The sequence below is a fragment of the Lepidochelys olivacea genome (genome assembly GCF_965140295.1).
Source record: "Lepidochelys olivacea isolate rLepOli2 genome assembly, chromosome: 1".
NCBI lineage: Eukaryota > Metazoa > Chordata > Testudines > Cheloniidae > Lepidochelys > Lepidochelys olivacea.
The window spans coordinates 79,922,604-79,943,504 of NC_140411.1; the positions used below are offsets into that span (position 1 = coordinate 79,922,604).

The window sequence follows — 20,901 nt, forward strand, 5'->3', positions numbered from 1 at the left end:
CACTGAAAGAGCACTGTCTGACTGAAACTCTGGCTTTGTACCAAATACCTTAACATCAACTGCTTCCACAGCTTATGCTCAAATAAATTGGTTAGTCTCTAAGGTGCCACAAGTACTCCTTTTCTTTTTGCTTCCACACCAGTCATCCTTTCTTCTGTGTCTTCACTTGGGGAGCCTCTCTTCATGGTACCTGTGCTGTTCACGGTACCAGTTGATGGTACTGGACAAGCCTGAGTCTCTATTTGCTGTCTTTTGCTAAAAAAGTATCTGCTGTGGTACTGGTACTGCCTCCACAGGAGCTGCCTATCCTTCCTGAATATTCACCCATGGAGGAGGTATGTTCCTTCTCCTCGCTGGACTTGAAGGACTGGAGTGATATGTCACCTAACTAGGTGCCTCAGTCCCCAATCCCTACATCATCTGAAAGGAGAAACTACAGGACAGTTGTGAGCATTACACTGCATGGTACCTGTCATGGCCCACAGCCCCTTTCTAGAATCCCATGTAGTCGTGGCCTTCTGGGGCCCACGGGGGATGCACTTTAGTCACAGGGTTTCGACTGCCTCTCAGGTGACTAGAACAAAGTCACCCTCTCCTTGTAGACTTCTAGAGGGTCACTGCACTCAGCAGGCACCTCCTGCACCATATGCAGAGTGAACAGGAGAACTTACAGCAGATAGAAGCCCAAAGGGTCCCAAAGTTGATCTCATCCTTTTCACTTACCAATGCTGTGACCCCAGTTGTTCCAACCCCACTTGATAACTACTGGATCTTCTAGGAACTTCCCAGGAGGGTAGACAACACATTGGAATTCCTGGTCAAGAGACCACATGAAAAGTCAGACAAACTACTCGGTATCCTGCAGTAGTTGTTCTCTGGGAGACTGGCAGTACCAATAAGTGAGGGCTTATTGGAACCAGCCAGGCATTTTTGGAAGATTGCTGTTCCCATGGCACCTACATCTTAGAAATCAGACATGTCCCTTCTAAGGGCTTTGAATATTTCTTCAACCTCCAGACACCAGATTCTCTGGTCATAGCCATGGTCCACAAGAGGTACCAGCAAACAGGGGTCCACTGAAGTGACTCCCAGGGATAAGGCCCTAAGAAGTTGGCTGGAGGTTGAAACTCATTAGCCAGTCTATAAATGTGCATTGTAAACTAACAAGTGCTCCTGGCAAAATACAACTACCTGAATTGGGCCTGGTATCCGAATTAAAAGATTAACTCCCACAGGAGTATGGAGAGGAGATGCTCAAGGCATCCTGGTTGCAGTCTTTGGGAATACTGAATGAGGTTCAAACAACCATCCTTCAAAGGCTTTGCCCTCAGTGAGGCTTTTCACATGTTGAAGGACTTACAGTGACCTTTTCCTCCCTGTCCATACACACGCTATCTCCCAGAAGGAGAGAGTACTAACTGTAGGCCTTGTTGGAACCCCAGGCATAACTAACAGTGTGAACCTAAGGCTGTGAACCAAGGTAGGCCTGGCCTTGGCAAAACTAGCAAACTAGGTTATTGGCTAACCAAGTAGGCTCTTTTCTGACTGGAGAGGATGGTACAAGAACACCCAGAATTCTCAAGTAATTACATGAACACTTTCATAAGAGATGGTACAGGAACACACCGTCCCCTTGTAAGATAAGGATGAGATGACAGGATAATGGATAATGATGTTTTGTTCACAGTAGCAGGTACAAGGAGAAGGGTGGTAACTAGCAATGTCTGGAATGTAATACATAACTTGTTTGTATCAATGTAAAAAAAGGAGAAATCATAGGAGGGGCATCTTTGGCCAGATGTGGGGGCAGCATCCTGATGCGCTGTCTGAGCTGGTACCATTGTTGCTGGTACCATTGCTCACCAGCTTCTGGTGGAAGACCACACTGTTTTCTCTCATTCAACAATAGCTGGAGTTCTCAAAGGTCTCATTCATGTCTTCCTGCCATTCAGGGAGACTCCACTTCCTGAAACCTCAGCATTGTTTTAGCAGGCTAAATGAGACTTCAGTATATTCCTTGTACCATCTATTCATGAAGACTGCTTTCCTAGGGGCTATTACATCAGCCAGGAGAGTAGGTGAGATTTCAAGGCCCTCATGGTGGAGCCACCTTAAGCTCCATTCCACAGTGACAAAGTGACTTTAAGACCTCAGCCCAGGTTTTTACCCAGAGTTGTTTCTGACATTCATTCTAACCAGATGATCCACCCATACTATCTTCTTCCCCAAGCCTCACATTACCCTGGGTGAAGATAAACTCCACCCCTTGGATGTTGTCAATTCTCTTTCTTACAATCTGGACAGAATAAAACCATTTAGGAATTCTTCTAGATTGTTCCTAGTATTTTTCAACAGAATGAATGGTCAGCTATCTCTACTCAGGCTGTCAGATAAGTAACCAATACATCCTGAAGTCCATTTCAATGTTATACATAATTATAATATCACATAAAATTATTTTATGTATAAAGTACAGTATATTTTTTGTTTTATGAGTAGGTAAGAGCCTTCCAATATAATTACTTACACTGAACTAATATAACATTGTAAAGTGATCGAGGTAAATTACCTTAGTGAACAACGTATCACAATTACGTTTTTGTGGGGATGTTACTTTGGTGCAGTTAAAATTGTAGCATTGACTTATAGAGCCCTGCGCGGATACCAACATTTGTATCTGCATTTGATCCACAAGCTGTATAAATTGTCTGCAGATTTGCGGGGCTGTACATAACAGCTCCACAGGTCACCACACAACAGTGACACAGGGCTGTGCCAAACCCTCAACTGCCCCCCACTTGTCCCTAGAGACCTCTTGGCTCATGCACATCCAAGCTGTGATCCATAAGAATGGTCTGTGGATACCCATAGATTTGCAGGGCTCTATTGACTTGTTCTTCCAGTTTTGACTATTATTTATAACATTTTACTGTGTATTTTTTACCTCTTTACATTTTAGCATTAGTGAAAAATTAAAGCAAGCAAGTTCTCAAATATAAGTGCTAGAATGCATTTTGCATGTTTTGGAAAACATTCCACATGAACTTTATTTATGTATGTATGTATGCATTTATTTATTTATTTATTTACTTACTTACTTATTTACTTATTTATTGGCACAGTGTTCACTTGGCAAGAAGGTTACTGCAGCTAGAAAAGCAAAACTCATTGCTTGTAAAAGATCTGGAACATCAGAAAGAACAAGTCACACAGATTTCACAAGAGGTAAATTACTTCCACAAAAGAAAAAACTATATAACGAGACTATAAATATTGCAGAGTAGTCCTTTACAGAATAGTTATTTTCTGAACAAAGTTTATTATGTATTTGCTTGCTGTCTAAAAATGACCTTACAATTAACAAAAACACATTTATGCTAAACCTTTTCAAAGCAATTTATAGTGTACTGTAAAACAGAGATCAAAAGGAGAGATTACTTTACAGACTAAACAAAAATGTAGGCTAGACAAAAATATAAGCTCTGATTTCTGAGCAGATGACTAACTAGCAAAACTAGTTTGGTATTTTCTATGATGGTTAATTTTTCAACTAGTACCTCATTACTTCTGACACAGGTCTGCTTTTTTAAATCACTTTTTAAGATATTACTTATCTGTTATAGCTCCCTACTTTTGCTATATTTGTTCAGGCCCTTTAGTCTCTTAACACACAAATTTAGGTTATTTCTGGGTGATATCTGATAATATCATTATGCTAATTACTTTCAGGAAAGTTCTGTATTCTGTTTTTTAAAAAATGTTCCCTAACGTAATGTTAGTTTAATGATTGATGAGTATTTATATATTTTACAGTACATTATTTTTATCACTTTACTAGCTAAAGTCATATTACTTGACATGGAGAGTGAATAATGAAAACAGAGTGAAATCCCACAGACTCAAATTCAGTAATGCCTAGAAATTTTTACATTTTCCTTCAGACTCTCATTTTAAGAATGAAAGAGCTTCATTAGTCTTAAATTATCAGAGGTGACATTACCACCTTATTGAAGTCCCAGGCAGATTATGCTTTAGTTGTGAGGTTTAATAGTTTGATTTTAAGATTATCTTACACTTAATTTGAATAACAGAACTATACTGTATTCTTACAAATGTCCCTTTAATTTGGAACAGCTCTGACTGACATTTTTAGGTGACAAGTTTTGAGGCCTGTCAATCATAAAACTTTAAACACTTTAAAAGCTGTTTTAATTATGTTGAAGGTAAATTTATATAATTTCACATTGCCAGCCACAGTTTGAATTGGGATGGCATGCAGAGGAACAGCGTACCCCTACCTCTCTCAAGTTTCCTTCATGTGCTCCAGAAACTAAACTTTTATTGGTTCAAACTCCTGAGTGAATGAAAGCAGACAGAGATTCTGATTAAAGCCAAGGATACAACTTTTAATAATTACACCAGAGAGGTAGGGAAAGGACATCTGGCAGTTACTTCCAAGAAGACCACTGGGCTGATTGTGCCCGCAGAAGATCCCATACACAGCTGTAAAGACAGAGCAGTCCCCCTCCTGCAAAATCTCCCCAAGGATCAGGAACAAACACTTGCAGATTATCTCACTCTCTGTGCATGGAACGAGGCTTTAAACAAGGAGTGCCACAGCACCAGACACTGAAGCAATCGTTTGCCATACAATGCACAATGGACCAGCCCATTCCATGTCTACACCAGCTACTCTGATCCCCCTACTACCTGCACAGGACAGTTGCAACAAATGGCTATCAGTACCACAGTACCATCCCCCACATCCCTGGCCAAATCCTGTGTTCTGTGAAGAAAAAGAAGAACCTATATCACTAGCCGCCACTATGCAATTTAGGAAAAGTTCTTCCTAGTCCCCTAATAGGGCCCTGGCAAAAATCCAGAGGTGGGAAATCTAGCTATAATAACAGAAAAGGGGAAAAAATAAATGCAAGGGAAGGGTGTTTGAGTTCAGCAGTCCATGCCTGTGAGAAACAATATAAATTGTCCACCCCTCTGTGCCTTTGGACCAGTCAGATGTCCCTGCAGCCCACTAATGGGGCAATCAGGCTTCAGGGGTGGGAAATAATGGCCTTCAAGCTCTTATGAAGACCTCCCCATGCGTGAGGGTGCCAAAGAGTATTTGGAGGAGCAGCACTTTTTCCTTCCCCTTGCTGGTCAAGATCCCAGGAATGTCTTTTTTCCTGCCGAATTTCCTTCCCAAATTAGGCAGCGCTTTTTATTAAATCCCTTGTGATTACAAGGAAAACTGTCTAAATGTGAATGGAGTGTAAAAATGTAACATAATGTACCCAAGTTTGTAGAGAGCCTGAAACAGTAATAATTCTTGAGAGGTCTGAGCTGATCCTGTTCATTTTAGTGCGTTATTAATTCAGATATCTACTGATGATTAAGTATCAAAATTAACTATTTCACTTTTGTACAAAGCCTGTAGGAAAAGAGAGGGGGATGATCTTTATAGTAAGGTCCATGCAATCTATTTAGGCTCTGCGAGTGTGTATTGTTTGGGAGAGTACAATCCCTTATTGCCTCTCTCTCTCTCTCTCTCTCTCCCCTCCCCTCCCCCCTGCAAAATCATGAATGAACCAAACCTAGTGTTTCTGTCAGAGCTTCACAGGGCATCTGAGCCCAAAGGAGAGGGAGTCAAGCCCCGCAGAGGACACATGATTATATTTTTAATATATGTCCAATCTACTAAGAATGGGCTCTCATGTTGGTATCTCAGACTGAGAGGGGCTTATTTTTTCACTGTAGCTTGGAAGGTTGCCATTACCTTTTGATTTCCAGTTGGATTCCTTTTGTGTCCTCACTGAAAATGGGGATGGAGGAAAGGTGGGAAAGCTGATATTCTCTTAAATGTGAATTGAGGAAATTAGTTTGAGATCAAATTACGAGAATGTGAAATTCCAAGAGACCCCTTAAGCACTGACCACTATGATAATAGTTCTGTATTATCTAGGCTTCAGTGATATCCTTCTTTGACCCAAGTATGACTGTAGCTCTGCCAGGTGTTCATGGCTTATGGCTACTCACATGTTTAAAGTTATGGTTTTGAGACATAGGGTAAGTGATCGTAAACCAAGGAAAAATATTTTCTGTTTACTGGTGAAGACTGTGAAGAAAATAAAAATTGTTTCAAGTCAGAAGCTGAAACAATGATAATTCCTTAAAAACAAAAAATTGGGTTTGGTTTGGTTTTGATTTTTTGTAATTTCATGCTGAAGAATATTCGTGAAAGTTTGGGTTTAAAATAGCACTATCATATAAAAAAAATTTTTTTTAAGTCATCTGATTTGTTAACATGGGAGATTTGAACTTTTGAAATTATTGTTAAATTAGTATTATATCACAAACAAATAGGGAAATCTTAGTGATTCTGTTCACCTGATATATTAAGCCACCTTTTATCTTTTCATAGGCTCTTAAGCAGATGAGCACTTAGGGCTTGATCCACAGCCTACTGACTTCAACTAATTTTAAACATTTATTTTTAGACGTTCCTGTACAAGGCTAAAACACTGTGTTTAATACTACACACAGAGCTCCTCTGATTATCAAGTAGAATGGAAGCTAGCTTCTCAAGGACAGAAGGCTCCTATTCTGCTGGTGTTACATGTGGTATCTCTCTTCAGAAAGATGGCTACCATAAGCAGGAGGTTTAGAAATATGCATTATATTTAGTAAAATTGTATTCAGTGTTCTTGTCGCTGTTTTGGACCTAAAGAAGAGCTCTGTGTAGGCTCAAAAGCTTTTCTCTCATCTACAGAAGTTGGTCCAGTAAAAGATATTACCTCACCCACCTTGCCTCTTTAAGTCAGTAAAATTAACAGTTACTATACAATGAGAAATTCATTTCTTACATTAGAAATTTATTTAAGGCTACAAAGAGGTAGGCAAGGGTTGGAGATTCTAAAAAATCAAGTAGAGCAGTGAAACCATTGAAAAAAGATTATCTGTTGTCTTTTTTTTTTTTTTTTGTTACAAGGACTAACACTGAGAAATTATTGACAGAATATATATGTGACCTGATACATTCATATTTATCTCTGTAGTGTTTGTTTCCAAGAAACCAGTAATAAATGAGTCGTAGCATCATAAAGAAATGAGAAACTACTTAAGCCCTCTATGTCTTAATCTGTAACCAGAAAAAATATTTTGAATTTTTTTTATTGTTAATCTATTTTTTCTGATTCTCATTCACCCTTTCATATGCTAAAAAGAACACTTAAAATTGGCAGTTTTCCATTTTACAAAGTATAGCCCCAATCTTACAAAGACTAGTTAACTTTAAGCATAGTAGTAGTACTGTTGAACTTAGTGAGACTACTCACATGTTTAAAGTTAAATGTTTGTAAGATTTTTCAAGATCAGGGCCTGTGTGCAGTAATTAAAACGTATGGGTTGCCATTCTTGCTCAGGTCAAATGGAACCAGTACTGGAACTCTCCGTCTTGGAATTGAGGACTGTTATGTACACCTGAGCCTGCAAGTCGCCATGGTTTTTCTTCCAATATGTAGGCAAAATTAGAGCTCCTACATGAAACATTTACTTCTCAACCTTCCTTAGGATCTCCAGTATTCTTTACTTTGACCACATTTAAATTTAATATTTCCGTCTCTTGGTTCTTCCCATTTTTTGGTAGTTCATTTTCTGGTCTTCCTCACTGTATGTTCCCTTGCCAGGTAAGTCTTCTGCTTCCACTTTTACCACTTATCAAAATACAGTTCTGACACATCCCTCTGTTCTAGTGGACAAATCTCAGTGATAGTTCTTCAGTTGTTGATAATAGTCAGGTCTAGAGATGATTCTGACAAATATAGCAAAAATAAGCGACTCAGCAACATGAAGGCAGATGAAACTAAATGTAGACAAGGGCAAGGTTATGCATATTGAAAGAAACAATCTGAATTACAATTACAGCATATAATTAAACTTTGGAAGTCATTATTTAAAGCAGGAGTGTAGCTGATTCAAAGAAGGATTCGATATTTTCATGATCATTAAGATCATCAGATGCAACATGTGAAAATGTGAGGAATATCAACCTTCATTCTTTGGGGCAAAAACTACTGATCGTGTGGAGTTAGCGAGAAACTACCCTATACATATATTAATGAATAATTCTTCATTATGTTGTTTTACACCTTCTGAAACTTCCAGTGCTGGACTGGGGCTGGATGAGATTGGTTTAATTTGATATGGCAGCTCCTGTATTCTGTATTCCATTTGACAGGCCACCCTGCAAGTTAAGATTAATATTCCAAGCTTTAAATGGATCTCTATTGCAGCTGTTATATGAAGACTCATTTTGTCATCTTAATAAAAAGACTCTTTGACAGTTCTTAGGCTTGGAAAGCTAGTGGATATCAAGCATTATTTCTGATACCTCATCAATTGATTAAAGGTATTTGATCTCTCTCTTTTTTTTCCTCTAAAGTGAACTTGGAATTTCTCTACAGAGCGGAAATAGCTATTCCCCCTCCTCGGGTTTTTTTTCAAATGGGAATGAGAGAAGATTACTGTGCATTCTCTAGATCTTAGAAAAGTCATAAAATATTATTTAAGTAGGACTAGTTTCTTAAGGAAATAAAGTTTTTTATTTTTTTTTTAAGCAGAAAAAAAATGAGGCAGCTGGTTTTTGTCATCTTTGGCAAATGTGGATTGTTTCATCTATCGAAGAATTTTATAAACTAACTAGAAAAATGTCTCCCTCTTCAGTTAAAGTTCATTCTGTTAGAACTGTCTGTATCTGGGCATTCAAAGGTATTCTTTGGCACACAAAAAATGGTCAGGCAGTAGCCTATATGTCTGCATACACCAAGATTCGACAGTAGAAGTATCTGATGTTTGGTCTTCAGTCCACACTTCTTTTGCAGAATGATTTTGTAATCACTTGTGATGCAGTCCTGCCATGTACCATTTAGCACTGTCTTTAGTTCCAATAATTCTGTAATTTTTTCAGGGAATAAAACAGGAATGATTTGTTTCCTACCTGGTGAAAGGTTCTGAGAGTTCCTTTGCTATTCTGGGAACCATGCTATTGCATTTGTTAGTCTATCTCATCTACATTAATTGATTTTTTTTCTCATTAGTTGTTTCAGAGATTTTCAGAGTTTGAAGTTCCACTAGATAGTACATTTATTTTTAAAAAGTATAATACTAAAACTAAGTCCGTTGATTTCAGTAAGATGAACAAACTGAGGTGCCTACACTAGTTTTTTTGCACATTTGTTCCTGCACCAATGTAAAAATGTAAAAAGTAACTTGCACTGGAGTGTTGCCAAGTATTGCAACTTTATCATGATAAATACTGTTTTTCTTAAAGCCACAGGTGCAGAAATCTGGTTATTTCATGAGAATCTCAGCTTTCATATTTTTTTTTTAAAGTGAAGTTTTAGCTGTCAGGGTTGTTGAGAAAAGCTTGATAATATGAACCCTAAATGCTTCGATGCCAAAAGGCAAATAAAAACTCAGTGTGTTAATTTTCAGATCTCATTAATTTTAAGCCATTCAAGATTTTTCATAGCATGACCTATGGTTTGTGAACGCTTAGGCTGGTATTACTGAGTTCTTCTTACTTCTGTTTCTTTCCAAAGGTCTGGCTTACTCTGCGCGTGTGTGTGTGTGTTGGTTGCACTAGTAAAACAACACTGATATAAACACATCAGTTAAAATCAAAAAGGTAGCATTTTCCCTGTGTTCTGACCCTTGCCTGTATGTTGGGTAAAGGGGCTGGTGTGGTGTAAAAGGGTTCTAAAAGCCCCTGAGCTAGCCAAGGGCAAATTCCTTCAGTGCAGGATCTGAGGGTATGTCTACACTACGGAATTAGGTCGAATTTATAGAAGTTGTTTTTTTAGAAATCGGTTTTATATATTCGAGTGTGTGTGTCCCCACAGAAAATGCTCGAAGTGCATTAACTCGGCGGAGCGCTTCCACAGTACTGAGGCAAGCATCGACTTCCGGAGTGTTGCACTGTGGATGGCTATCCCACAGTTCCTGCAGTCTCCGCTACCCATTGGAATTCTGGGTTGAGATCCCAATGCCTGATGGGGCTAAAACATTGTCGCGGGTGGTTCTGGGTACATATCATCAGGCCCCAGTTCCCTCCCTCCCTCCGTGAAAGCAAGGGCAGACAATCGTTTCGCGCCTTTTTTCCTGAGTTACCTGTGCAGACACCATACCACGGCAAGCATGGAGCCCGCTCAGGTAACCATCACCCTATGTCTCCTGGGTGCTGGCAGACGCGGTACTGCATTGCTACACAGTAGCAGCAACCCATTGCCTTCTGGCAGCAGACGGTGCAATATGACTGGTAGCCGTCATCGTCATGTCCGAGGTGCTCCTGGCCACGTCGGCCAGGAGCGCCTGGGCAGACATGGGCGCAGGGACTAAATTTGGAGTGACTTGACCAGGTCATTCTCTTTAGTCCTGCAGTCAGTCCTATTGAGCCGTCTTATGGTGAGCAGGCAGGCGATAATGGATTGCTAGCAGTCCTACTGCATCATCTTCTGCCGGGCAGCCATGGGATGTGGATGGCATGCAGTCCTTCTGCACCATCTGCTGCTAGCCAAAGATGTAAAAGATAGATGGAATGGATCGAAACAAGAAATAGACCAGATTTGTTTTGTACTCATTTAGTTCCTGCCCTCCCCCATCTAGGGACTCATTCCTCTAGGTCACACTGCAGTCACTCACAGAGAAGGTACAGTGAGGTAAATCTAGCCATGTATCAATCAGAGGCCAGACTAACCTCCTTCTTCCAATAAGAACAATAACTTAGGTGCACCATTTCTTATTGGAACCCTCCGTGAAGTCCTGCCTGAAATACTCCTTGATGTAAAGCCACCCCCTTTGTTGATTTTAGCTCCATGAAGCCAACCCTGTAAGCCATGTCGTCAATCACCCCTCCCTCCGTCAGAGCAACGGCAGACAATCGTTCCGCGCCTTTTTTCTGTGCAGACGCCATACCAAGGCAAGCATGGAGGCCGCTCAGCTCACTTTGGCAATTAGGAGCACATTAAACACCACACGCATTATCCAGCAATATATGCAGCACCAGAACCTGGCAGAGCGATACCGGGCGAGGAGGCGACGTCAGCGCAGTCACATGAGTGATCAGGACATGGACACAGATTTCTCTGAAAGCATGGGCCCTGCCAATGCATGCATCATGGTGCTAATGGGGCAGGTTCATGCTGTGGAACGCCGATTCTGGGCTCGGGAAACAAGCACAGACTGGTGGGACCACATAGTGTTGCAGGTCTGGGACGATTCCTGGTGGCTGCGAAACTTTCGCATGCGTAAGGGCATTTTCATGGAACTTGTGACTTGCTTTCCCATGCCCTGAAGCGCATGAATACCAAGATGAGAGCAGCCCTCACAGTTGAGAAGCGAGTGGCGATAGCCCTGTGGAAGCTTGCAACGCCAGACAGCTACCAGTCAGTTGGGAATCAATTTGGAGTGGGTAAATCTACTGTTGGGGCTGCTGTGATGCAAATAGGCCACGCAATCAAAGATCTGCTGATGTCAAGGGTAGTGACCCTGGGAAATGTGCAGGTCATAGTGGATGGCTTTGCTGCCATGGGATTCCCTAACTGTGGTGGGGCCATAGACGGAACCCATATCCCTATCTTGGCACCGGAGCACCAAGCCGGCGAGTACATAAACCGCAAGGGGTACTTTTCAATAGTGCTGCAAGCTCTGGTGGATCACAAGGGACGTTTCACCAATATCAACGTGGGATGGCCGGGAAAGGTACATGACGCTCGCATCTTCAGGAACTCTGGTCTGTTTCAAAAGCTGCAGGAAGGGACTTTATTCCCAGACCAGAAAATAACTGTTGGGGATGTTGAAATGCCTATAATTATCCTTGGGGACTCAGCCTACCCCTTAATGCCATGGCTCATGAAGCCGTACACAGGCAGCCTGGACAGTAGTCAGGAGCTGTTCAACTACAGGCTGAGCAAGTGCAGAATGGTGGTAGAATGTGCATTTGGACGTTTAAAGGCGCGCTGGTGCAGTTTACTGACTCGCTTAGACCTCAGTGAAACCAATATTCCCACTGTTATTACTGCTTGCTGTGTGCTCCACAATATCTGTGAGAGTAAGGGGGAGACGTTTATGGCGGGGTGGGAGGTTGAGGCAAATCGCCTGGCTGCTGGTTACGCGCAGCCAAACACCAGGGCGGTTAGAAGAGCACAGGAGGGCGCGGTACGCATCAGAGAAGCTTTGAAAACCAGTTTCATGACTGGCCAGGCTACGGTGTGAAAGTTCTCTTTAATGAAACCCCCCTGCCCCTTGGTTCACTCTACTTCCCTGCAAGCTAACCACCTTCCTTTCCTCCCTTTAATCATAGCTTGCAGAGGCAATAAAGTCATTGTTGCTTCACATTCATGCATTCTTTATTCATTCATCACACAAATAGGGGGACGACTACCAAGGTAGCCCAGGAGGGGTGGTGGAGGAGGGAAGGAAAATGCCACACAGCACTTTAAAAGTTTACAACTTTAAAATTTATTGAATGCCAGCCTTCTTTTTTTTGGGCAATCCTCTGTGGCGGAGTGGCTGATTGGCCGGTGGCCCCCCCCACTGCGTTCTTGGGCGTCTGGGTGTGGAGGCGATGGAACTTGGGGAGGAGGGCGGTTGGTTACAGAGGGGCTGCAGTGGCAGTCTGTGCTCCAGCTGCCTTTGCTGCAGCTCAGCCATACACTGGAGCATATTGGTTTGGTCCTCCAGCAGCCTCAGCATTGAATCCTGCCTCCTCTCATCATGCTGCCACCACATTTGAGCTTGAGCCCTGTCTTCAGCCCGCCAGCTCTCCTCCCGGTCATTTTGTGCTTTCCTGCACTCTGACATTATTTGCCTCCACGCATTCGTCTGTGCTCTGTCAGTGTGGGAGGACAGCATGAACTCAGAGAACATTTCATCACGAGTGCGTTTTTTTTTTCTTTCTAATCTTCACTAGCCTCTGGGAAGGAGAAGATCCTGTGATCATTGAAACACATGCAGCTGGTGGAGAAAAAAAAGCGGTATTTAAAAAGACACATTTTATAAAACAGTGGCTACAGTCTTTCAGAGTAAACCTTGCTGTTAACATTACATACATAGCACATGTGCTTTCATTACAAGGTCGCATTTTGCCTCCCCCCACTGCGTGGCTACCGCCTCAACCCTCCCCCCTCCCCATGGCTAACAGCGGGGAACATTTCTGTTAAGCCGCAGGCAAACAGCCCAGCAGGAACGGGCTCCTCTGAATGTCCCCTGAAGAAAAGCACCCTATTTCAACCGGGAGACCATGAATGATATCTCACTCTCCTGAGGATAACACAGAAAGATAAAGAACGGATGTTGTTTGAATGCCAGCAAACATACACTGCAATGCTTTGTTGTACAATGATTCCTGAGTACATGTTACTGGCCTAGCGTGGTAAAGTGTCCTACTGTGAAGGACGCAATAAGGCTGCCCTCCCCAGAAACTTTTTGCAAAGGCTTTGGGAGTACATCCAGGAGAGCCGCGAATGCCAGGGCAAATTAATCCTTTCACATGCTTGCTTTTAAACCATGTATAGTATTTTAAAAGGTACGCTCACCAGAGGTCCCTTCTCCGCCTGCCGGGTCCAGGAGGCAGCCTTGGGTGGGTTTGGGGGGTACTGGCTCCAGGTCCAGGGTGAAACAGTTCCTGGCTGTCAGGAAAACCGGTTTCTCCGCTTGCTTGCTGTGAGCTATCTACAACCTCCTCCTCCTCATCATCATCTTCTTTGTCCCCAAAACCTGCTTCTGTGTTGCCTCCATCTCCATTGAAGGAGTCAAACAACACGGCTGGGGTAGTGGTGGCTGCACCCCCTAAAATGGCATGCAGCTCATCATAGAATCGTCATGTTTGGGGCTCTGACCCAGAGAGGCCGTTCGCCCCTCTGGTTTTCTGGTAGGCTTGCCTCAGCTCCTTAGGTTTCACGTGGCACTGCTTCGGATCCCTGTTATGGCCTCTGTCCTTCATGCCCTGGGAGATTTTGACAAAGGTTTTGGCATTTCGAAAACTGGAACTGGAGCACGGATTCCTCTCCCCGTACAGCGATCAGATCCCGTACCTCCCGTTCAGTCCATGCTGGAGCTTTTTTGCGATTCTGGGACTCTATCATGGTCACCTCTGCTGATGAGCTCTGCATGGTCACCTGCAGCTTGCCACGCTGGCCAAACAGGAAATGAGATTCAAAAGTTCACAGTTCTTTTCCTGTCTACCTGGCCAGTGTATCTGAGTTGAGAGTGCTGTCCAGAGCGGTCACAATGGAGCACTCTGGGATAGCTCCTGGAGGCCAATACCGTCGACTTGTGTCCACCGTACCCCAAATTCGACCCGGCAAGGTCGATTTAAGCGCTAATCCACTTGTCAGGGGTGGAGTACGGAAATCGATTTTAAGAGCCCTTTAAGTTGAAGTAAAGGGCTTCATCGTGTGGACGGGTGCAGGTTTACATCGATTTAACGCTGCTAAATTCGACCAAAAGTCTTAGTGTAGACCAGGGCTGAGAGAGACTGCAGCAGGCTACATTCTAGGATCCCCTCCCTTGCTCTGTTGTGGGGAATGAAGCTGCAATATACAATGTTGCAGAAAATGTGGACAGCATGGCTGGGGACAGGCTCTACTGTAGACAGCCCTGGAGGGCTACCTGTACTGCGTTGGAGACTGCACCAGTCTCCAGAACAGCTCAGAATCAGAAAGCACTAATGTTGCTTTAAAATACCTTTCTCTTATTTCTCCTTAGTCTGTGAGTTTTGTGCTGTGCCTCTAAGAGTATGTCTACACTGTAGCAGGGAGCGTGTTTGGAAAGGTTCTTGTAAAAGATACTTGAAAGATAACCTATAACAAAAAAGGGGAAGTAATTTGATTGTTAGCTGACATGAGACAGTATGAAAAAAAACTATTTTACTTTGTTTAAAACTATATTGTGCTTGTTTAAATCTGTGCTGTGTTTGCATTCCTATTAAGTAATGGTTATAGAGTAAGAACAAAGGCTCATGTCATTTTTACTAAATTAGCAAAAATTGTATCGTCAGAAGAAGATTTTTATATTCAATGTAATGGGTGATATAAAATTGTACTGTTGCACTTGAGTTATGTTTGAATATTATTTTGTTGCATTTTTCAGTTACATCATAATCATTATTAAAGTAGGTGCTCTTTTCTAGCATATGGATGAGTCTAAAAATAAAACCATAACAGTGCTCTTTGCCTTTCAAAGGTGAAGAATGGCAGGCTAATGTAAATGGGTTCAAACAATATATATTTTATCATAATACCATATTCATGAACTTACTTTTATAGGTGACTGACATTTTTTACTTATGTATTTTCGCATATATTAGGAAGCACAGCTACAGCATTTAAAGATAATTGAACGGAAAAACAGTTGGAAACTTGTTTGACTTTGTGGGAGATAAAATGAAAATGTTTATAGCAATAAATGATAGCTTTTAATAGATTTGAGGTTTAACAATGGTAGGTTTAAAATACACAGTAATTCCCTGAAACACTGGCTAACTTAATAAATTACGTAAGTATCTAAAATATCGTCTGAAGTACATAAAAGCTGTTATGCAGTCAAACAAAATCAGATGATATTCTGAATGTGTGCTAATTTTAGTAAACGTGAGAGGAGAGTAGTATGTTATCACAACTTGATTTTAATATTGGGAATTTGATTTAACATTCAGAAACTATGGAGGAGTTTAAAAAAAGTTTATTACACGTCTGTCAAAAACTATAAAAGTTAATACTGTAAACCAAAGAATAGCAGCAAGGATAAACAGTAAACAAGGAAATCACAAGGGATCTGTAAAGGGAAGGACTAATAGGAATACAAGCGAAAGATAAAACAATAGATTAAAGGGCCAAAAATGAGTTAAGATCAAATAATATAGTCTATATCTCAGAAACAGAATACTTTTCACTTGTGTCTGTGGCAGTAAATTAAGACACTTTCCTTAAAATTAATGAGCCAGATCTTGACCCATGATATGGCCCCTTTGTGTTGCTCCTGCAGCATACAGGGTCTACACAGGTGTACTAAATGAGCATTCCCTCTGTGTGTGATACTCTGTCTTCCATAGAGTCAGCTGTGTTGGCTAGGGGATGTGGCAGAAGTTAGAGGGGGCAATGGCCAGTGAGTTCTAACAATCTCCACTTGGCATAATGGTTCCTACACCAGGGCGGGGACTAGAAGGAGTCGGGTAGTGGATTAACTTTAAGGGAGTGGTGGTACTTATGACCTCTGACAATCAGGCTTCTAATTTAGCTGACATAACTTAGCTAATTTATAGATTTAGGTTTCTACCTTTAGACTTAAAAATTTAGGCCTTTCATCTTTCTAACAATATCTTATAATGGGGAATTTGAAGGCTGTACTTGACATGGTACATGTGAAAAAGAATGAAATTAATGTTCTACATTGGAAGCTGATACATAGAAGTTAAAAGAAAGACTAGTTACAAAGAAAAAATGTTGGTAAATGCAATATTTTTACACTTGAAAGAAGTGTGAGAATGCACTTCAGTTAATGTTTGAATACCACTTTGAAAACGTAGAACACAGTATAAATAGCTAAGTGTTATTTTAGCAAATCAGTTTCATAAGATGGCAAAAGGAAAACATACTTGTAAGTGATCACCCTTTAATAAATCCATACTTAGTATCTCTTGCTCCAAGTTATATGTCTTTAGAAATTAATTTAAAATTTACATCCATTTTAAATTAACCTACAAAGGATTTACTTTTTTGTGTTTATTCACAGAAGTGTAATCAGAAATGAAAAGCCACTTAATGGATTCTTTGCACATTTAAGAGATGTTAAGACTTATAGGCCTCTCTGCTCTGTCAAATTTAGAACCTGCAATTTACCACCAGCACAGCTCAAAACCATTGCTATCTCCTGTCATCTGCTCCATTGGTGGATTATGTGTCCCTCATTTGCCAAAGCAAATTGAGACACAGGGGCTTGTCTTAATTAAAATATGTATCATGTCTAAACATGATAGTGGAGAGTTATCTGACAGTACTGGCTATGAATCGCCAGTCAGAGTAGACCAGGGCATGATATGTCCTGTATCATGTTAATGATTCAATTGTCTAGTGAAGGCAAGGCGGTATTATGGGGTAGGAAACCCTGATAACGACAGTATTATTGGAGACTTTTCTAGTTCTGAACTATGAATTATCATGATTTATCATCGAAGAGTAAAGTGGATCTGGTTCTCCATTGCCTTACACTTTGTGCAGTTATTCGTGCTCGTGCAAAGTTGGTGTAAAATGCTAGAAAATCAGAAAGGTAATGTTTTGTACTCTGATTGCATATGTCGAATGACTATCCAAGGTGCAAAGTCAATATAGAGTCATGCCCAATATATCTAGTAGATGCTACCAGGGACTAGCGAAATATTCTAGTCTCACTTTTATAAAGGTATCTCACATGCTGTTTCCTATAGTATTGATTGTAGTGCTTTTCCAAATAGACTATATGAATTAACTTACATTTTATTACTATATTGTGATTATAAATCATGACTATAGGTGAATTATTGCAGTATAATAATGATCCAGTCGTATAACCAGCTATTGGAGCATATTAATTTAAAAACTGACAATTCATGCAAGTATATGGTACAAAAGCTTTATTGTAATGAAATACCTTTAATAAATGATATTGAAAGCCTGCAGATGGGCTTTTCTCCCATCATCTTCTGTTTCAAAAGTCTTAAAATATTTGAATATTGTGGGATTCAGAAATTTAGTGAGTAAATATTTAGAATGAAAGACTGTTCATCAATTATAGTTTCTAATTTAGCATGTTAGTTACAAACGGAAAATCTGTTTGGTGTAATATACACTGCAATTTATTAAACTAAACTAGAAAGATTTACTTTGTGAAACAGGGATTTTGTTTTTATAAAATGTATTAACTATAAAGAAGAAAACCACAAGTTGTAGGTGTTAGCATTTCGTGGACTAACCTGAAATGCAACTATTGGAAAAATACAGTTGGACTGATGTGTGATTCTTGAGTACTTTCCTATGCTAATTTTCCACTTGAGGCACACCTATCACCAACAACTTACTTGGAATTTTTGACTAATTCTGTGTGACATGATTTATTATTTATCTGTATTGAGGTAGCATCTTGAAGCCATAATCAAGAATTATGTCCTTGTGCTAGGTGCTGTACACATGCATTTGATAAAAAGCATTACCCGTCCCAAAAAGTTTGCAATCTTAGAAGATGACAAAAGCCCAACAGATGGATAAAACAAATGGGGAGGGAAGGGAGGAGTCATCAATATAAACAAGATAGCTGAAGTCATGTTTACAGATAAGATCATCCAAAGATAGGGCTTAGAGAAAAGGAAAGGAAAAAAAGACAGAGCCCTTGAGGACCCCACCAAATGAGACTGAATACAAACTATGGAGTCATGAAAGCCGGGGAAGACAAGTGCTCAAGAAGAGGGGTGTGTCAGTGGTGTCAAAGAAAGCCAAGATATTGAGGAAGATGAAGTGGAGAAAAGACTCTGAGACTTGAACGGTAGGAGGCCATTAAAAATTCTGGTGACAACAGTTTCAGTGGAGTATAGAGGTCAGAAATTAGATTCAAATGGATCTAGAATCAAATTAGAGGAGAGGAGCAGTTGTGGATTAAAGGGAATTGGCACCATGGTTTGAGGGGTTTTTATTGTCAGATTATCCGTTTTATATGATCATAATGTGGTGTACTACTTTATAATTTTAAAATAAATACATTTTTTCTTTTGTCAGCTTCACAGAGCCAATTCTTTGTTGAGTCAAGTACAACAGCCATACAAGTACCTCATTGAGTCTGTACAACAGAGAGATTCTCAGATACATTTACAGAAAGAACATATTGCACAACTTCAGAAAGATGTCAGGTAAATACCAAAAAATGTTGTGTATGTCATTTTTATATTTATCTGCATCCCAACTTAGAAAATAATATTACTGTCATAACATTTGGGACTTTGCCACTGCATCATTCTCTAAACCAGTTTTACATACTGCAGTTCTTGCATCCAGGTTTTTCCTGTCTCACAGAGCTGGAGAGAGACAATAGGGAAAGAGTTGGATTTAAAGAGGAGCTTGGAGTTGGGGAGAGATGGTGGGAAGAAAAGGAAGATCATGGGAGCATAGAGGAACAAACCAGACTTCATATGGAATCAGGGAAATAGTTTGGAGCCAGAGAGAGATTATATGATGGAGCTGTCCTTTGAGCTGGGAGAGGTGTAATCTGAGGCATAAATAGAAGACAAGTCCCAGAGTTCATTTCTGAAGCGAAGTTAAAATTTTAACTATCCAGTAGTTATATAGTAACTACTTAAGAGATGCATACATTCACACCACTGTGAAACAACCACTGTCAATAAAAGTCTTCCCCTTCAGACTATACAGCACTGGGAATGCAGAACTGGGACTTGGCTATAGTGGCAGCATACCTCTTTAGATGACAGGGAATGAATATGTATCCACACGTGGATGGTTGTTTGATTTGGAGGAATCTCTGGAAAGAAAGTACAGTTGAGTGGAATGCATGTGTATAACCACTTGAAGAGGAACCATCTGTTTCAAACGCTAGATATGCAGATAAACTGGATAGAAAACCACCCCAGATGTCCCCAATGAAAGGTGATATCCCACAGCTTTCATTGGGGATATCTCTGATTCAATAGAAGTCAATATTTTCCTTCCAGAGGAAAGCGTTTTTTTGACGTTTTCCCAAGCTCCTCTTGAAACAGAAACCTCAAAAGTTAATGCACTTTTTTGACAAACCTCATCACCTCTTTCACGTATGTGACATTTTATGCGCAAATGTAGATGAAACCATTAAAAACTGGGTGTGACTTCATACACAGCATGAATGCATTTTTGACTCTTGTTCTGAAAGTTCAAAAGTCTCTCAAGTGGTGGATATAAAAGGGCAATTTGCTTAAGGGAGTCTTTTTCAATCTGCATCTCTATCACCAATAGTTATCATAGATGCCTCCAATCTTGGTTGAGGAGCTCATTTCTGATATTCCTTGACTGAAGACTAAATAAATGTGTTAAAACTTAATTCATTGGCTGATGGGTGTTTGTGGGGTCCCAGTTGTAGGGATTTGGGACCTAAGGTAATTGTCCTCAACCAGATTAGAAAGAAACCACTAGCAGTGATGAAAGTTTGGCCATGTGAGCCCAAGATTTAGAGCCTTTTCCAGCTGGGATGCAGAAATGATTGGCATGTTGGATGCTGTGATTTGGAGTGCCAAGTCAGCACTTTTGTTAATGATAATGAAGAAAGATAAGCTCCTTCCCAAAATTGACCTTGGAAGGCTTCCTGCTCTCTGATATTTTTTGGTAGTTAATATTATGCATGTTAATAAAGTTGTCTCTGATAGCTCCACTTTTCCACTAATTTAATTTGTGTGTATCTTATCTGCTATATTTGCAGTAGTGTACATTTTTTCCCCTTTACTCCAACAATGGATGAACACCAAGAAAAAAGCTGTTCTAAATCTGGAAATTGGCACTTTCTGACAATTCTGTATTCACAGTACTGACTGAAGACTGAGGTCTGGTCTACACTAGAGTTAGGTCAACATAACCATAAGGCAATTTACGTCAACGTAACTATGTAAGTGTCTACACTAGAATGGTGCTCCCACCGACGTAAGTCATAGAATCATCGAAGATTAGGGTTGGAAGAGACTTCAGGAGGTCATCTAGTCCAACCCCCTACTCAAAGCAGGACCAACCCCAACTAAATCATCCCAGCCAGGGCTTTGTCAAGCCGGGCCTTAAAAACCTCCAAGGATGGAGACTGCATCACCTCCCTAGGTAACCCATTCCAGTATCTACCTTTTTCCAATCG

The 20,901-nt window shown here is 40.6% G+C and overlaps 1 protein-coding gene across 4 annotated transcripts in view; it reads left to right on the top strand.

Moving 5' to 3' along the window:
• The window catches only part of PIBF1 (progesterone immunomodulatory binding factor 1), a 169,694-nt gene that overhangs the window by 112,862 nt on the left and 35,931 nt on the right, over positions 1–20,901 (top strand). For all 4 annotated transcript variants that reach the window (XM_084645951.1, XM_084645949.1, XM_084645950.1 and 1 more), the window contains 2 exons: positions 3,123–3,225; positions 18,798–18,928. In XM_084645951.1, the coding sequence (XP_084502077.1) occupies positions 3,123–3,225; positions 18,798–18,928 (234 nt within the window). The remainder of the gene's footprint in view (positions 1–3,122; positions 3,226–18,797; positions 18,929–20,901) is intronic.